The following is a 20,459-nucleotide window of genomic DNA, read 5'->3' on the forward strand; positions in this document are numbered from 1 at the left end:
AGATCCACGTTGCTGAGATGAATCACCAAAGGGAACACAAGCAAAGAGCATGAGAGAGAGAATTTGAACTCCATTCTCTGTTTCCAAAGTCATTGTTCTTTCCATTGGGCCTCTTTATACCTGAAAGCCTGAAAAGAAGACTTATACTAAAGTAAAAGTATAAGATTTTTAAAAGGAGGCAGGGCAGCTAGGTGGCACAGTAGATAATGGATTCAGAAGGACCTGAGTTCAAATCCAGCCTCAGAAACTTGATCTTTACAATCTGTGTGACCCTGGGTATGTCACTTAACCCTCATTGCCCACCACCCCAAAAAAGTAAAAAAAAAAAAAATACTATGGAGGTACCTAGGTGGCTCAGTGGATAAAGCACCAGCCTTGGATTCAGGAGGACCTGAGTTGAAATCCAGCCTCAGACATGGCATTTACTAGCTGTGTGCCCCTGGGCTAGTCACACTCTCCATCCTCACTCAAAGTCCACTAACAAGCACCTTCACAAATTTTTTGTTTCAAACAGGCCCCTTCCTGTTTCTCCCAGGGCAGTCACTTAGTCTAAACATCTGCACAGTGCATACCCCACAAGACACAGAAGGAATTAATTGTGCTGAGATGGTAAGCAAAGGTGGATGCAGGAGAAATGTTACTGTTTGTTCTTCATTTTCAAAGAGGACCAATGTCATCATGAGGTGATGTCTTAATTGTTGCATGAATTGGATTTAAGTGAGGCAGAATTGCACTACCTCTGTAACAGAGGAATGAAGGAGGAGATAAAAGTGAGGATACAAGAGTAAGCAGATGATCATAAAGAAGAAAAGCCAGAGAAAACCTAAAAACATAAGAAAAATTTTGAAAGGGGAAAATTCCAAAAATCCAAAAAATACAGTATAATATAAGCTTTCTGACAAGTAAATCAACAGCAAGACTCAGCAAAATGAGTAAAATTCACCCCTTCTCTCAGTATATTAGATAAGTATTGTTTTTTATTAAAACATAAAAGTATTTTATTATTTTCCAGTTACATGTAAAGATAGTTTTCAACATTTTTTCTCATAATATTTTTAGTTCCAAATATTTCTCCCTCCCTCCCTTCCCTCCCCCTTCACCAAGACAGAAAGCAAGCTGATATAGGTTATATATGTACAATCACATTAAACATATTTCTGCATTAGTCATGTTGTGAAAGAAGAATCAGAACAAGAGGGAAAAACCTAAAAAAAAAGTAGAAACAGTATGCTTCAATCTGCATTCAGAATCCACAGGTTGTTTTTTGTTTTTGTTTTTGTTTTTTTCTGGATGTGGAGAACATTTTCTATCATGAGTCCCTTGGGAGTTGTCTTGGATCATTGTATTGCTGAAAAGAGTTAAGTCTATCACATCATGGCACAATGTTTCTGTTACTGTGTACGATGTTTTCCTGATTCTTCTCACTTCACTCAGTATCAGTCTATTGAAGTCTTTCTAGGTTTTTGAATAAGTATTGTAACATCATAATCATCATCATTAATAATAATAGCTAACATTTCTGTAGCACTTACTATATGCCAGGCACTGTACTTATTACTTTACCATTATTATTTTATTGATATTCACAATTCTATGAGGCATATGCTATTTTTATGTTCATTTTACAAGCAAAGAAACTGAGGCAAAAATGTTAAGTGATTTGCTCAAGGTCACACAAATTTTTTTTTGGTAAGGCAATTGGGGTTAAATGACTTGCCCAGCATTACACAGCTAGTTGGTTACAGAAAATTTAAAGGAAAATTAATGAAAAAAGAGAATTTTGCTATAGAACTGTAGCAAGAAACCTCATAATGGTTCACAATAAAATATGTAAAATAAAGTATTTATATGGAACTCAGGTAATAAATCTGAACTTCAGAGCAGAATTAACAAAAAAAAAGTAGACATTTAGGAATACATCATGGTGCAATTGGGTTGTACAATGGACAAAGACTTAGGCTTAAAGTCATGATCACCTGAGTTCAAATCTAGCCTCAGACTCTTGTTATCTGTGTGACCCAATGCAAGTCATTTCACCTCTTTAAGCCTCAGTTTCCTCACCTGTAAAATGGGGATAATAATATCACCTACCTCTCAAGGTTGTTGTGAGGATCAAATAAGATGATAATTATAAAGAGTTTACCACAGTGTCTGGCACATAGCAAGCATTGTTGAAATGTTACCTATTATTAGAAATCATGATAGTATAAGGGGCTAAAATTCTAGCTAGTCTGTCTAAAATATCTAAGGATTGGTTGCCAATAAATTATAAGCTTTAGCAAGAGTTAGATTTTAATCATTTATTAAGGAGAATAAGAATTTGGTGAAGAGAGAAAGAGGTCTAGATTCAGCTATCTCAGGAAACCCACATTTCTGCTCCACTGTCCATGAGAATCTTGACAAAAGAGAGCAAGAGAGCCAGCCTTGCCCCTTCTTCCTCCCACAAACCTCCTGTGAAACTGGGAACATCCCATCCACACATGTACACAAAGATCAAGCTAATTGGCTGGTAGCTTTGATAGACAGTACCCATGAGCAAATGTCACTTCCTGACACCAAGGAAAAGCTGCATGGCTTGCCCTCAGACACCTTCTCCTCATGGCAGAGCTTTCCTACAGTAACTCTCCATCAGGTGGCGTCACTCCAATCATTACAATAGAGAAGTTATCCAAAGCAGTAAGTACTCTAGAAAAGATAATATGATTTAGAATTCAAATAATCAGAAGTAGAAGACAATTTGACAGAAGAGACATAAAGGACAATAACATTGAATAAATATGAATTTTATACAAGCAAAGTCCTTAAACTCAAAAATTGCATATTAAAAGGATCATGGGTGGGGCAGCTAGGTGGCACAGTGGATAGAGCACCGGCCATGGAGTCAGGAGTACCTGAGTTCAAATCCAACCTCAGACACTTGACACTGGCTGTGTAACCCTGGGCAAGTCACTTAACCCCAATTGCTTCGAAAGAAAGAAAGAAAGAAAGAAAGAAAGAAAGAAAGAAAGAAAGAAAGAAAGAAAGAAAGAAAGAAAGAAAGAAAGAAAGAAAGAAAGAAAGAAAGAAAGAAAGAAAGAAAGAAGGAAAGAGAAAGAAAGAAAGAAAGAAAGGAAGGAAGGAAGGAAGGAAGGAAGGAAGGAAGGAAGGAAGGAAGGAAGGAAGGAAGGAAGGAAGGAAGGAAAGAAGAAAGGAAGAAAGAAAGATAGATCATGGGTCTCCCAGAGGAAGATGGAGATGGGGGTGGGAAAATGAATACTACAGCATAGGAAATACTATTCCTAACACCTCCCAAAGTACCCAGAATTTTTAAATATAAGCTACAATGTACCAACTAATCAAATTCAGAGCCAGCAAGGAACCCAGTGCTTGGGAGAACAACCCCAAATAATTAATAACATCAACATGAACAACAAATTTAGCAAGTAGTTGAGAGAAAGCCTTAAAGCCAAGTCAAAGAATTCAATATTATTCCCCAACATGAAAAAGAAATCAATTTATGAGCACTTATTAAGTGCCTAAAATATGTCGGGTAATGTACAAAGCACTAGGGACAAAAAGACTAAAAGGAAACCAGTCCTTGCCAAGGAGAAACAACATGTTGATGATGTATACAAACAAAACTGTTGCAAAAGAAACAAATTAAATGAAGGGGAATAGGGATTACCTCATTCAATAATATTTATTAAAGGCTTACTATGTGTCAGGCACAGTGCTAAGTGCTGGGGATACAGGAGCTTATAGGAGTTTATAACCTAAAGGGGGAGACAATACCCAAATAGAAGCAGGAAGGTGGATTGCAGGGACAAAAGGGGGTACCTGGCATGGGACATCTTGCTCCATGCAGTTGAAACCAGGCAGCACTGACGGTGCAAATTAGAATGAGCTGAGTAGTTTCTGTTCTCTATAAAGGAGGACGTTGGATAGAGAGTGGTACACCACCCTCTAGTCAGATGGAAGAGAAAGCTGAAAGAGGTGGTTGTAAGCTTGTAAGCACTTTGTGGGTAGATACTACTTCATTCATTGGTAATCACTGGGCATACAAGTATGGAGTGTTTGGCCCAGTACTTAGCACAGTGTTTGGCACATAGCAGAAGTTTAATAAATACTTAATGATTGGTTTTTGCTGTACTTACTTGTTGTGAGATATGGTTGTTGGGGGGAGAAGCAAAGGGAGTCACTGACTCATAAACAGTGGCACACATACATACCCCAAAAATACACAAATAAAAACATTTTAAATATACTTGTATTCCTAAGGGGCTTGCTCAATTATCATCCTAATGAACAAATTTATCCATAGGAGTACAATGGATTACTACAGTATGATGTAGAATGGCATTGAAGCTGTAGTTTATGTTGTTAATGATGCAAAATTTCCAAGAGAAAATGAATTCTACTTAATGTTCTCAGAAACACAATAAAACTTCATTCTAATACAACTTATTTTATGGGAGGACTTTAGTGGGGGTTGGGGTATATATTTATACACATCAGAGTATATACTTTACCTCCACTAAAGTCCTACTCCTATTCCTCATCATGGCTTGGATATGACTCCTGATTTTCAAAAGCTATGTCAGCAGAACACAAGCTTTGGCAGGTCCTGCCAATCTGGAAAGGCTTCAAACACAGGTTGACAATGGATTCTGTGTTTGTCATCCAAGGACCAATCTAGCTACATTTGGAGAGGCTTATAACCAAAAGGTTGGTCATCAGGTAATGATCTTCCCAACTACAGCAATTCAAGAAGACTGTCTACTAGGATATTGAAAGACAATGAGAACATATTCATACCAATGGAATCACCAAGACTTGAAGAATGGATGGAGATGCTTTAAGTCAATTCATGTTCTCTAGAACACAACAACTATAGATAAGAAAAGTCTCATACACCACAACCTAAAGGATATTTGTTAGTTCTCTCTTATGGTATTTGTCCTCTATTCTCAGAGAGGACCATCCAGTTTTATAAAGAGTTAACACTGTATAAACAAAACTAGACCTTGTGATAGACTATTTTAAGACTATTATATGATTCTAGATGTTGGATTTCATGTTTCTCATTCTAAACAAAGTTCTATGTTGGGTGGTAGGATAAAATACTAAAAGAATTTGTTTGCCAATGAGAGAATCACTGCCCAATCTTGAATTGCGGAGGCTGGGTATGAAAAAGTGGAAAAGGAAGGGCCAAGAGTATGGGGCTGAGGGTATGAAGAGATTGCAATTCTAAATATCTTTTTTAAATTAAAATTTACTTTTTACATTGTGATAACTTCTAAAACTTGTGAAAATTTAATTTTGTAATAATAATGTCCTGGTTATAATTTCTCTACATTTTAATATAAATTTCAAATTTATTAATCGTTGAGGGTGATCCAATATAGGAACGCAATGGGATTGTTCTATTGAAAGCACTTTGTATTTGATGATAACAGACCTAGCTAGATAACTTCCTAGGTCCTTTAGAGCTAATGAAAGGTAGATAGATGGAGGATAGATAGATAGATAGATAGATAGATAGATAGATAGATAGATAGATAGATAGATAGATGATAGATAGATAGATAGATAGATAGATAGATAGATAGATAGATAGATAGATAGATAGATGATAAATAGATGATAGCTAGATAGATAACTAGATAACTAGACAGCTAGCTAGATCAATAGATTGATATATCGATAGATTGATAAATGTGTGTAATGGTCTTATTACTTTAAAAAATCACACAATACTTCCTACTATGATTATACAATCTTTGGTATTAACATTCTGGATGACTATTTCAATAAAATTACCATAAAGGAGTCCTTTATAAAGTACCATAATACTTGCAGGCAGTGTCAGAGGCAAGATTTTTACCCAAGTATGCATGTATTATGCTTCACCTCCTAAAGACTCAGTTTCATCAGTAAAATGAGGAGATTGGACTAGTCTGATGTGCATTCTAGCTCTAGATATATGATTCTCTTTAAAAAATACTATTCTAAAACCTAACAATACTTTGAACTCAATACTTCATCTATTTATTTTAGAGATAGTGGTCCAATAAATTAAAGACACAGCATGACTGAATGTTCTAAAAAGCCATGGTCATAAATTCAGATGGATGTGGATATCCAATTGTCATGCTACTGTACAAAGATAGTCATCATGCAATGAAATATCCAGTATCAACAATTCATGGGAACTTTAGGAGCATAAAGACAATTTTTGCTTTATCTTCAACCATGTACTGAAAAGAAACATTATTTATTCAGATTGCCTAAGAGTATCACAAGTGACTGTTATAAAAAAGTCTCTTGAAAGATGCAAAACACATTTCTGTAGGGTGCAGATAAAAATCCATTTCCTGAGGAAAAAACTATAAAATGAGCTGTAAATGCACAGAGAGAGAGACAGAGAGACAGACAGAGAGACAGAGACAGAGAGAGGACACAAGAGAGCAGAGTCTTCTCATTGTTTTGTTTTTTGTCTCTTCCAGTTTTAAAAACACTGGCCATCAGAAATTTTAAAAATAAGAACTAAAAATTGCATTACAGGGGGCAGCTAGGTGGCGCAGTGGATAAAGCACTGGCCCTGGATTCAGGAGTTCCTGAGTTCAAATTTGGCCTCAGACACTTGACACTTGCTAGCTGTATGACCCTGGGCAAGTCACTTAATCCCCATTGCCCCACCCAAAAAAAAATTGCATTACAATTCTGAAATATATTTTACAGGGCAATAGAGGTAATCATATTTATTTCAAAGATCATTACATCAATTAATTAGGTTCTTTCTGAACCCCAAAGCATGTCTGTTTAAGGCAAAATTCTACAAATAGATCCTAGTATTTCATTTCTCAAGAACCTAGCCCTTTTTACCTGTGTGTCTATATCATAAATGATAACAAAAAAAACAATAACAAACAGGGACTTGAGCTTAAGAACTTTTTTATATTTTGATAACTCTTTTTAATATAATTTTCTTTTATAATTCTATGCATTTTAGTTTGTGTATTCAAAAGCATTATTCTGAGAAGGGTTCAGTAAACTTTCACTTTATAACAAAAGAGCCAATGGGGCAGCCAGGTGGTGCAGTGGATAAAGCACTGGCCCTAGATTCAGGAGGACTTGAGTTCAAATCCGGCCTCAGACACTTGACACTTACTATGACCCTGGGCAAGTCACTTAATCCTAATTTCCCCACAAAAGTAAATAAATAAATAAAAATAACAAAGGGGTCAATGATACAAAAGAAAAAAAAAACAAACATTAGGAGCCTCTTCTCCTTTAATAATTCCACACTGGCTATTTACTGAAGATCCTTATCCTGACATTCAAGGCCACAAATAGTCCCACTCCACATTGCTTTGCAACCTCATCTCCTTTTACTCTGCCCCCCCCTCCCTGGGCAATGAGGGTTAAGTGACTTGCCCAGGGTCACACAACTAGTAAGTGTTAAGTGTCTGAGGCCGGATTTGAACTCAGGTCCTCCTGAATCCAGGGCTGGTGTTTTATTCATTTCGCCACCTAGCTGCCCTTCCTTTTACTCTTTTATATACACCCTATGCTTTGTCCAAACTACACTACTTACTGTTCCTCAAGCCTATCATGTAATCCTCAGCCTTTATGGAATTACTCTATTCTTTCAGGCAAGAATACCCTTCTTTCTTATATCTCCCTGCTTATTGAAATCAATACCTACACTTTTACAACAACTCAACTCCTACCTTCTACATAAAGCTTCCTTTGACGCTTAACTGTAGGAGTAATAGCTCCCTCCTTTAAACTCATGTATCACTTTGTACTTCCCTTAATATATATCATATTTTATTATAATTCTTTATTCATTTTAGCTCCATGAAATGTTAATTTCTCAATAATAGGCTTCTTTTTTTTTTTATTTTTTTAGTGAGGCAATTGGGGTTAAGTGATTTGCCCAGGGTCACACAGCTAGTAAGTGTTAAGTGTCTGAGGCCAGATTTGAACTCAGGTACTCCTGACTCCAGGGCTGGTGCTCTATCCACTGAGCCCTATTATAATATAATAGGCTTCTTGAGGGTAGTGAGTACTTTTTCCTCATGATGTATATGTATTGATATGTATGTGTACATATCATATATTCATGCATATTTTCACATACATGTGAATTTATAGGTGCAATCTACATTTGTGCATAAAAGTGTGTATGCACAATATGTGAAGAAATATGTCATATATAATGTATGTGTGCATTTGTATATGTATATATTCTGATAAATGCATTCATCTTTTTATATGAAGATGATGCTCTTAGATTTGTAATATTTTGAATTATATTTTAAAATTCACAAAGTATAACTTATAAAGTTATGTGCAAAGTGTGATATGAAATATATTTTAATACCTGGTATACTCATGTGTGCATGTTTAAAGGTGTAGTTTGAAATCTTGTACTAACATTTCTCATTACATTTCTTTTGGGTTGACCTTATCACCATATTTCTACCAAATGCCATTGTTAGTATTCTGTCATCTTAGAAGTTTTGTTAAGCTGTTTATAATCATCAAAAATTGATTTTCTGACTAGTTTCTGATTTCAAATCTTCTGAAATTTTAATTAGGAAAATTAATTTTTTACACTCAATTATACTTTCACCAGCTTTTTGTCAGTGATAAAAAGAGAACTGTATAAAATACCTAGCTGTCAAATAGATCTTTGTACTAGAAGCTCCTAGATGAAAATAGGGTGAATAGCAACAATATCTACTTCATTTGAAGTAGCCGAGTTACCAGCCTTAAAGAATTTTCAAGAAGTCTTGACATTCCACAATAATGTCTTCTACATACATGAAATAATGGGTAAAGCAACAATTTCTTCCTTTTTCAACATATTTTATTCTCCTTAATCCACTAAATCCCAAACCACCAACAACTTCCATAGTTGGCAGGGAAATGTTCTAATACATACACTATGTGGTAAAATAAAATTAGTATCACACCCTTCTTTAATGGTTCTCACATTGCTTATTTTAAACTCAGTTGTTTGATAGGGCTTAGGGAAAATAAGGTTAAGGTTTTGTTTTTATTTCTGTGCTTTTCAGTTTACATGCCACCAATGTACCCAATGAATTTAACCTAGCTTGGTATGTATTTGTGTATGTATGTATGTATGTGCATGTGTTTATTATACATGTATATACATACATGCATGCACAAAAATATAAAGAGGGATATATTTGTATATGTGCTAGTGTTAGGTGTAGAAAAGAGGGAACCACGATTCAGAAACAAATCAGGGAGTGCTCTACAGTGAGGTAGTTGTGACCAGTGAGAGAATTTATATAAAAAGCTTTGCACACCTTAAAGCACTATATAAATGTTAGCTATTATTATGGTGCTCATTCAGTTCTTCTGTTGTGGTTTTCAGGTCTGTGTTCCACTGAACAATTTCTATCGCACTGAACAATTTCTGCTGCTGTTTGGGATTTATGGTACCTTATAACAAGCAATGGAAAAGAGAAATGGACTGTAGAAACACAGCACTGTGCAGAGTGTTATCAACTATCATTTATTCTATCACCATCTCTTCTGCTATTATTTAACCATAGTATAATGCTAGTTTGTACCACAAATACTGGCAGGACTGAAGGAGGTATTTTGTCATTGATCATTTTCTAAGGCTATCAATCCAAAGCAGCAGGAATAGAAGTTTTGGCAGGAGATTATGGAAAGGGAGTATTCCAAAATATTATGTCAAGTAAAGTAGCAAGGGAGGGTCCTGAATAGTGCAAGAATTAGCTGAATTTCAGTATAGATAGGATTTAGAAGAGTTTGTCCCTGACTTCAAGGTGGGTTTTTTTTATTTAAAAAGAGAAAATATCTGATATAGAAAATATGGCTGACTACATATACATTATTTGACCCCCTCTCTCCACTGAAAGGGAAGAGATATGTTTTATTATGTACTCCTTGATATGTTAATTGATTTTTCATTACCTATAGCAACTTCCTGTTGGTAAGCTATTCTAACTTGTAGTCATTTCATATATTGTTCTTTACTTATTTTACTCTGTATCAGTTTACAAAAATCTTTGTATGTTCCTATGAAGTCCTTACACTTGGCATTTCTTATCATACAATTATATTTAATCACATTCATATAAATAGGTGGGGTTTTTTTAGCTATTCCTCAATGCTTACCAACTTTGTTTCTATTTCTTCACTACCCCCTTAGAATAAAACTGCGAATATTTTGATGGTTTTTTTTTGGTTTTTTTTTTTAGTGAGGCAATTGGGGTTAAGTGACTTGCCCAAGGTCATGCTAGTAAGTGTTAAGTGTCTGAGGCCGGATTTGAACTCAGGTACTCCTGACTCCAGGGCCGGTGCTCTATCCACTGCGCCACCTAGCTGCCCCCTTTTTGATGTATTTTTACACCTTTATTTCTGTTTTTTATTTCTATCATGGGGTCAAATGATACAATTTAGTCACTTGCTTTTAACAATTGCAAATTGAAATCTAGAATAGCTGGATGATCTAACAGCTCCAACAAGAGTTTTTCAGTGTCCTTGACTCCACAGTCCCTCTACTCTTCACTATTTTAATCTTATTTTTTTCATTTTTGTCTATTCAAATGATATAAGGTAGAAAGTAAAATTTGTTTGGAGCATATTTTCATGTTATAACATATACTTTTAAATTATTCCATTGAAAATTATCTATATTATTTGGGCATACATTAATGTTACATATTTGCATCAATTCACTAGATATTTTGAATATCATATTTAGTCAGTAGTAATTAAAGCAAATATTTTTCCACTCCATGAGTTATCTTCTAATCCGGTCTAATTTGTTCAGATTTTTAAACATTTTATGAAGTCAAAATTTTCTATTTATATAATGTATATATGAGTGCATGTATGTATACACACACACACACACACACACACACACACAGAGTCATTGATTTGCATTTTTTTTCTTGGTTTGTATAATAACTCTCCTTAGTCATAGTTGAGAAAAGCACTCAGTTTTGTTGTCTTCTATTTTTTTAGTATGACTTTTTATATTCAAGTAATTTTTCTATTTTGACCTTACTGTAGAAACTCTAATCCTAATTTCTACCAAACCACTTTTTTATTTTCTTAGGGTTTTTTTTTTCCTAAAAAGAGAACACTTTCATCAGCAATTTAATTTCTTGGATTTATTAAATACTGGTGTGGTGTTCTCTTTTGCTTTGGTTTCTTCCTTATCTGCTCTGATTCACTGATTTAATTTTTCCTTTTTAAGGCAAATAGCACAATAACAGATTAGTGGTTTTTGTAATATAATATAGTTTAAACACTGATAAAACCCTTTGCTCACAGGATTTTCTCAAAACTATACTTGAGATTCTAGACTTTTTTTTCTTCTAAAACTATTATTACTGTTTTGTCTTGTTCCCAAAAAGTAATTTAATTGCTATAGAATTAAATCTGTACATTAGCTTAGGCAATATTTTAGTTTTTATTATATGTTAATGGCCCAACAATGAGTGACTATCTCTTCAGTTATTTTAATTATTTCAATAGATGGGGGGCAGCATTTGACAAAATACAATACTAATTTGTGCTAAAAATTCTAAAAATATCAGCAAGGAAAGCTTTTTCTTTGATAAGATCAAAACGTATAATAAAGTATTACATTTTTCATCGCACTGTTTGCAATGCAATGTACATTGTCACAGAGTAGATCTTTAAATGCTTGTCAATTATCTAGAAACTTTCATATTACAAATAGAAGACAAGCATGCTCCTTCAGTCTTTATTATTTGGCATATATCTAGAAATGCTAATTATAACAAGAAAACAAAAATAAGGGCACAAACACCAGCAAAGGCAAGACAGGAGTATCTCTATTTGGTGATGAAATGATGGGCAGCTTTAAAAAGCTCAGACAATCAATAAAGAAATTAATTCTAATGATTTTTGTTGTGATGTGTCCAGATACTAAAGAAATCTACAAAAATAATCAGAATGCCAGTAAAGTAATGACAAAAGCAGGAAAATAAGATTGATAAGAGAAAAAGCTATTTAAAATAACTTATTTGTAACTGTCTGGGAATTAACCTCCCAAGATACATACTAGATTTATATAGATATAATTATTAAATTACTCTGGCTTTTTGCATAAATACTCTAAGATGAGCTTTTCAAATGTTATGCTGTGCTATGTATCACCAGTGTCTGTTCTTATTCAATAGTCAGGACGAGAGAAAGTAATGTCAATCAAGTGTTCAGTTCTACATATCCTGCATACCACTGAATATCACATAGTGCTTTGTATCAACTGCCAAGTTTTAGCTCTTCTCTTTGGTGTTCCCTGAGTTAACTTTGCTCCTTTCTGTGTGGAATCACTTTTCCTTGTTAGTTTGCACATTGAGATGAGCTACCCAATAATATCGTGCCCTTCACCATGAATATCTTCATTTCATTCTTTATTCAAGTGTGCTTGCCTTAAAGTTCTTACACAGCCACACTTATATGGCACTTTTCTAGTGAGACTAATAGAAATGACTAAAAGCAAGAAATATCAGTTCCCATGTCCCCCAGTCTTAATGTGGTTCTTTCAATTCCTGCATCATTTCCACAGAAGACATACAGGCCCCAAAAGCACAAGTTTGATTCTGTCTAGTTAGGCCCGATGGGGATCTGACAAGACTTTTTTTCATTTTTTCATTGATAGCTATACTTTTTTAGTACATATGTATCCCACATCATAGAGTTGTTGATTTAAAGCTGGAAAAAAATAAGGATGTTTCCAGTTAGGAAATGTAACAAAGCAAAAAGTTATGCAATAATCACTAATGAAGCCTGTACTACCTTATTCCCCAAAAGCCCTCTTACTTCAGATGCTGAAGAAATAATTTCCCTCTGACTTTGAGATTTTACAAATGATTTGTTGCCCAAATTTTTGAAGTAAATTATTTCCATGTGTCCTTTTTTTGTTTTTAATGTTTATTCAGTCCCTACCACCAAAGAGTATGTTAAACCTAAGATATATTTCTTGATAGTAGAGCCACAACTAAGTTAGATTCACCAAGGATTACACCAGGGCATTGAAACTGAAAGTAAAAAAGTTTATAAAAGGTAAACTCCTGGGCTTCCATGTTCCTTCTCTGGGCATCAGGTTCTACACAACTAGTCTCATGGTTTACCTGTATCTCCCTCCCCACCAATAAGTCAGGTGTGCTGGAGTCACTGTGCCCCTCCTTCCTCCCAAGAAGTTTTCCTTTTTGGGGTTGATATTGGGGTCTACCCCCAATTCAGAGTAGGTTTGAGGGCACTTTGCCCTAGGTACTACTTTGCCACTAGTCACTATCAATTTTTTTTCATTACAATCTTGCCTGATGATAATACTTTTATTGACACGAGATCTCATTCAAACTTCTAGTTAATATCTATAAATAATATTAGTCCTATTGATAGCTACATATGTATGTATGTGTGTGTAAAGATGCCTAGGATAAGAATAATTATTACCACAACCATTAATGAGTTGCATTGCATAATTTTGCTTGTTCATTTGTTAAGGGTCTAAACATGTGATTTTATTAATATGAAGAACTCTTAGCACAGAGAGTCTCCCCATTGCAGCAGAAGTATGACTCCTCTATTAACTTAAAGTCTTAGAGAGTTGTCTGGAAAACTGAGAGTAAAAATAACTTACCCATGAGCTAGCCAATGTATCAAAGGCAGGACTTGAACCCTTGATGCTGAAACTACTTATTATAATACACTGGCTTACAGTTATGGCACAAGTTTAAAGAAAATATAGTCTGGGGGAGAGGGGGTAGTTGGTTTTAAATGGAGAAAGTCTCTTTGAAATTAGGAGTGATTTTTTTTTGGGGGGGGTTGGGGCAATGAGGGTTAAGTGACTTGCCCAGGGTCACACAGCTAATAAGTGTCAAGTGTCTGAGACCGGATTTGAACTCAGGTCCTCCTGAATCCAGGGCCGGTGCTTTATCCACTATGCCACCTAGCTGCCCCCACCCCCAGGAGTGATAATTCTTAATTAACACTGCTAATGAAGAATTCTAATAGAGTGAAAAGAGTTTTGGTCTTGAAATCAGAAGAACCGGAATTAAATTCTGGTTGTTTTTTTTTAAACTTTGGGGAAAATCAGCAAGCATGCCTAAGCCTATATATTTCATAGAATTGAGTATAAGGTTTTTAATCTTAAAGTTCCCTAGAAATTTGTGTTGTTTTCATATGTTTTTAAGATTTAAACTAGTACTGATTTTTTTGTTTGTTTTTACATAACTTTCATTTCTGAATATAGTTATCTCCCTCTTCCAATCAGCAAGCCATGGTAACAAATATTAAGAGAAAAAACAAAGGATGTCAGCAAAAATACCCCTCCCCCCCAAAAAACTGACACCCCAACTGAATCTGTTAGCATATTAAATGTCCTTAACTTTCTAATCTGTTTCCTTTCCTGTTTGACCAAACTTCCAAAACCACAAAGAAAGTTTAAGTGGAAAATTCCCTAAACAAAAAACCCTAGGAGTTGTCCTTCCCTCCTTGAAAAGAGAGGAACATAACAAAAGGAAGATAAAGAGGTTTTTCAGGCAGAGGATATAAGAATTTTGAGGAACTATAAGTAGAGAATGAGTATCGACAGAGAGGCATGTGACTGGTGGTGGTGTTGTTATTCTTGCATCAAAGGCCATTGCTCCAGTAGAAAGAGCACTGAAAAACTGACAAGAGGAATGGGCCTTCTTGACTTCCATTTAATTGCTGGGTTTAAAAAATTCTATTAGGGGATATATTTTCTAAATATAATATCATTTTCCATAAACACCTGTGGTTGATCATGTCTTTAAATTGTCTCTTGTCCCTTTGTTCTCAGTATGAAGGCCAACTGGAACCACATAGGTCAGAGTGACCTTTCCTAGCCCAAGGCTTATAGATCAACTCCCATTCCATTCTTACAGAATTTCTATTGTAACCCCAAAGAATAAGCATGAACCATATAATAAATATACTTCTAAGAATAGAATCACTATGAATGTGGGACATTCATTATAAACTTAATCATAGAAAAGAGCCTACAAATGGATATCTTACACAGGTAATTTTTTTTTTTTTAGTGAGGCAATTGGGGTTAAGTGACTTGCCTAGGGTCACACAGCTAGTAAGTGTTAAGTGTCTGAGGCTGGATTTGAACTCAGGTACTCCTGACTCCAGGGCCGGTGCTCTATCCACTGTGCCATCTAGCTGCCCCAAACATTATTATTTTTTTTTTTTAGTTAGGCAATTGGGGTTAAGTGACTTGCCCAGGGTCACACAGCTAGTAAGTGTTAAGTGTCTGAGGCCGGATTTGAACTCAGGTACTCCTGACTCCAGGGCCGGTGCTCTCTCTACTGCGCCACCTACCTGCCCCTACACAGGTAATTTTAACTGTTTTTGCTAGCATATATATACACAGGATCCTAAATTTTAACAATCTTTAACAGGACCTATAATATTTCCATTTTCATAACTGAGATCTCTCTATCAAAGCTTCCTTCAACTGGTAACAACCTAATGATTATTTCTTAACTGAAACCTCAAATCTTAATGAAAGTTAACATAGTGAAAATTTTTGCTGAAATGGCTTTCTAGGTAGCATGTATACATTTTTTCTTTTTTGTGAGGCAGTTGGGGTTAAGTGACTTGCCCCGGATCATTTAAGGTGAAAGAAAATCTATCTTGGAAAGCTTCAAGACAGTGAGGCATAGTGGAAAGCACATTGACTTTAGAGTTAGGAAACCTGGGATTAAATCTATTACTTAATACTTGTATGACTTTTTTGAGAGTGTATGCCAATCTAAAACACTAGAGAGGCAAGTGTTTTAGCCTCTCTAGACCTGTTTCCTCATCTCTTAAATTAGGAAGGTGTATCATTACATTAGTTGACCTTTAAGAAATATTTTAACTTCTTAAGTATGAGTGTGGAAATTATTTTTCTTAAGTAATTATTAAAGAATTGTTGACATAGATGTTAACTTTAATTTTGGGGTGGAGAAAACAAATTCCTTAGCAAACACAAACCTAGGAAGATCTATCTATTGTGCATTTCAGAGACGATTTCTACACTTGTTTAAATAAGAAGGAAGGATGGAAGGAATGAAGGAAGGAAGGAAGGAAGGAAGGAAGGAAGGAAGGAAGGAAGGAAGGAAGGAAGGAAGGAAGGAAGGAAGGAAAGGAGGGAGGGAGGGAGGGAAAGAGAGGAGGGAGGAAGGAAGGATAAAGAAGAAAAAAGGAATTATTGAGAAATGTAAAATAACACTTTTGATGCTTTATATTAAATACAGAATTCTGTTCATTGAAGTGTTGACAATTTTCAATGCAATAATTATTGACTTTAGATATAGCTAACTATAGATATTTTGTGGCATGAATTTAGATTGACATTAAATTATACAACTGGGTTTTGCATCATCAAACTCACAACAAAGTATTTTGACAGGGAGAATAAAAGGTAACAGATTATTTGTTCCAAGAGTGGGTGCTAACATTAAGTTTTCAGAACTTTAATTTTTATTACCTGGATAAAAAATGTTGAAAATTTAGCCAGTCACGATTCTGCCAATTATACCCATACAGAGAGACCTTTTTGTTATATTTATTTCTATAATGCTTTCAACACATGTATAACTACCTCAGTTGTCCATTCCATTTTGCTGTTCTGGACTTAACCTAAGTGACTAAATTTTTAAAAAATGATTAATGTTTAAATAAGACATTTGTAATACCTGTATAAAAATACTATGACCCTTACTTTTCCTCTGACTTTAACTGATCAGGTCTACATTCACATTCCTTTGTAATTTCTTTCTTCCTTTCCTCTTTCAACTGATTCCCTATTACCCTTTGAAAAGAACTTTCTCTGAACCTCTTTATGCTTTATTTAGTACATTTGTGAGCCATATAGTACATAGTGACATCTTAGAAACATAAAAATTATATTCTACTGACAAACTATGTATGTAGGCATTCATATATTCAGTAATAAGTAAAGTGAGAAAATGTATGACATTTTATTTTAAGCTATATATAAATTTATAGGTTATATGATATATAGCAAAATTAGCCATAATACATATACTGCTCAGAATGAATTTCAATAATATGTTTCCTAAGCCGTAGAATCTTATAGATGTTCATTTTACAAACTTACGGTAAGTAATATACTAAAATATGTTTAATATTGTTTTTATTTCAATTATGTTGCTTTTGTTTATGTACAGCTTATTAAATTTTTTAAAAATATGTGTTTAGGATGTATTAAGGAAATCTTTCAGGTATTGTATCCCCAAATTAAATTTTATATAAGGCCTCATTTGGTCAGCTATCTCCTTGGGCATATAAGCAAAGGGAATGTATTTATTAGGTAACTACTACAAACAAAACAATGTGGGCAGCCTTGATTTCTTTTTTGTTCTTGATATAACTCACCCAATGATTATTACATTTGATTACTATACCTGTGGTAAAGGATTTAAATTTTTGAAACATTTAAACATAGATAGATAGAAAGATAGATCAATACATACATACATACATACATACATACATACATACATACATACTGGTTATAACTGATAATTACAATAAGATTTTCTAATATAACACTTGAAGTTAACCAGTCACACTTCAGTGCCTCCTTTTTATCTCTGTATATTACTTATGCCAACATATATATATATATAGAGAGAGAGAGAGAGAGCATCATTTTTCAAATGGAATTTTCTTTGTAGCAGAGTTATGTATATGTATACTATGTAAATAATAAAACTCAGACTGCAATTTTACTGCAACATTCCAACACTTTACAATTTCATTGGTGTGAATATGTCATATTTTATATATAATTTTTAAAGAACTCATTTACATTACATGTGTATATATGTGTATGTATATAGAGATACACACATATATATGTATATATATGTGTGTGTGTGTGTGTGTGTGTGTGTGTGTGTATGCAAACACAAACGTACCCCTGGTATGTAGGAATTAGTTCGTTTAAAAATCCAATTTTTAAAAATATTCCATTAGGCCTTGTAGCTAAAATTTAGACACTAAAGATCGTGGATCCCATCTTCTATAGCTTCATTTATTATTCTTTTGTTCCGTCCATCACACCAAACACCATATGGCACCTAAGTACCAAAGGAAAGAAGACATCTGGTTGGAGATGCAGTTGGTGTTTGGTAATCATGGTTTTAAATTTCTAATACTCAAAACAAAATTGGAGCACCTCTGGTTCCTGTAACAAATAAAAAGTAAATTTAGAAAAATACATTTGAAAGTTTAAACTTCCTTTGCGTGCTTTTGATTACTTCCATTCATATTTATACTTTTTTATAATTACAAAGTTTCCCTTATTAATTTATGATAAAATAGTTATAGAAATTAAATATGGCTTAGTGACATTTAACATTTTAAATCCTTCATACTCTTAACTGTATGTGAATTTATATATCCTTCCTAAGTAAATGACTACCTATAACTTCCCAAGGCTAGTAATTAGTGCATAGATGCTCTTTGGTTATTAGCTCAGTTTACTTATTTTCCAAAGTAAGATTGTCGCAATATTTCTCACAGATATTGAGATAAATAGATAGACAGATATGTGTGTATTGTACACATATATGCATATAAGCATACATGCATACATGCATATACATACTTAAGGGTAGCTAGTGGTGCAGTGGATAGAGGACTGGCCCTTGAGTCAAGAAGACCTGAGTTAAAATCTCACTTCAGACACTAACTGTGTGACCCTGGGCGGGTCACCTAACCCCAGTTGCCTTAAAACATCTAGGACCATCTCCAGTCAGATAGATAGATAGAAAGAAAGAAAATTGCATATCTATATATCTATAGACATAGACATAGATATAGACAAAGACATAGACAGATATAGATACATATCTTGCCACTGGACCCAGATGGCTCTGGAGAAGAAAGTGAGGTTGGTGACCTTGCACAGCCCTCCCTCACTTAAATCCAATTCACTGCCAGTCATAAAATCACTCCATTGTCATGGTCCTCTTTTACAACAAAGAACAAATGACAACAATGACAACAACGATAGCAACATATACATATACACACATATATGTATGTATGTTATTAATTATAGTTTTTCTCCTACCCTATGAATACTCTACTTGTTCAATAAAGTACTCTCCTGTACAAATTAAAATGGAAGTCCCTTCAATTAGATTATTGAAGTAAAATAATGCTTCAATATGAAATATATTTCTAAAGATATATTTTTGTAAATTTAATTACTGTCTCTTAATCTTGAAGACAAAGGAGTGCATCCCAGTATATTTTGAAATAAATATATAAAGAAAATATTTATAGTTCAAAGCCTTTATCTATGATAAATGTTCAGATAAGCATAAATGATAGACTTAGTAGCCTCTAGTCAAAAGGAAAACAAGGTTGTGGTTATAGCTTGCTAGTAAGATTCATTTATAGCACAATAGTTGACTAAATGTTATTGTGCTACCTTCCCCCCACCTCCTGACAGAGAAGCTATGGACTCAAGATGCAAAATGAGACAAATATTTAAGCATATTTCTTACAAGAGTTTTCTCCTTTTTTCCTTCCTTAATAGAGGTGGGAAGAGATTAGAGGGAGGGGAGTCAATGTTTGTTCAATGAAAGCATGGTGTATAGAAATATCTAGTGATGAAAATATAAATATAAATCAAGACAGCATATTCTATTTTCCTATCATCTTTCTTTTAATGTGAATAACATTGATATAAATATGTTTTGTTCTCAGATGACTTAATAGGAATATATTTTTGTGTAGAACTTAGAGACAACCCTACTCCCAACTTGCAAAATAGATCACACTGAAAGAACTATCAAGGTATTCTGTAGGTCTACATTCACTAAAATGCAACTGATCAACCAGAGGACATAATTAGTTTAAAGCAAAGATATTCAATAAAATAACATAACAATAAAATATTTCACCCATGAATTTGGGCCACAAAAACACAACCCATGTTTAGAGGACACACACAGGGAACACTTGTGGCCAATACAAACATTTGGAAGGACATACAAAGGATACATGGGATCTGAGAACACACATGAAGGGACAACTCAGGCTTTTTAATACCGCTGAGCAACCAGATGCTTAGATTCTATTGACTGCATAATATCCACCAGATGTTTGATGTCTTGGTCATGTATTCATAATGTCTACTGGATGTGTCACCTCCTTTTATTATTCTATTATTTCCTGCCCTTTTTGACTCTCCATGACCCCATCTGGGGTTTTCTTAGCAAGGTACTGAAGTGGTTTGCCATTTCCTTCTCCTCATTTGAAACTGAGGCAAACATGATTAAATGCCTTGTCCAGGGTCACTCAGCTAGTATCTGAGGTCAGATTTTAACTTAGGTCTCAGCCCTCTATGCACTGTGCCACTTAGTGCTTCCACC

At 34.4% G+C, this 20,459-nt stretch overlaps 1 protein-coding gene across 9 annotated transcripts in view; it reads left to right on the forward strand.

Annotated features, from left to right (window-relative positions):
* EPHA6 (EPH receptor A6) overlaps positions 1-20,459 on the forward strand; it is a 1,203,504-nt gene that overhangs the window by 251,468 nt on the left and 931,577 nt on the right. Inside the window, exon 4 of one of the 9 annotated variants that reach the window (XM_043994232.1) lies at positions 9,392-9,554. The exons of the other annotated variants lie outside the window; for them this stretch is intronic. Coding sequence (XP_043850167.1) covers positions 9,392-9,426 — 35 coding nt within the window. The 3' untranslated portion in view covers positions 9,427-9,554. Of the gene's footprint in view, positions 1-9,391; positions 9,555-20,459 lie in introns of those variants that run through there. 9 annotated transcript variants of the gene reach the window in all.

This window comes from Dromiciops gliroides, chromosome 3 (assembly GCF_019393635.1).
Source record: "Dromiciops gliroides isolate mDroGli1 chromosome 3, mDroGli1.pri, whole genome shotgun sequence".
In the NCBI taxonomy this organism is placed as follows: Eukaryota; Metazoa; Chordata; class Mammalia; order Microbiotheria; family Microbiotheriidae; genus Dromiciops; species Dromiciops gliroides.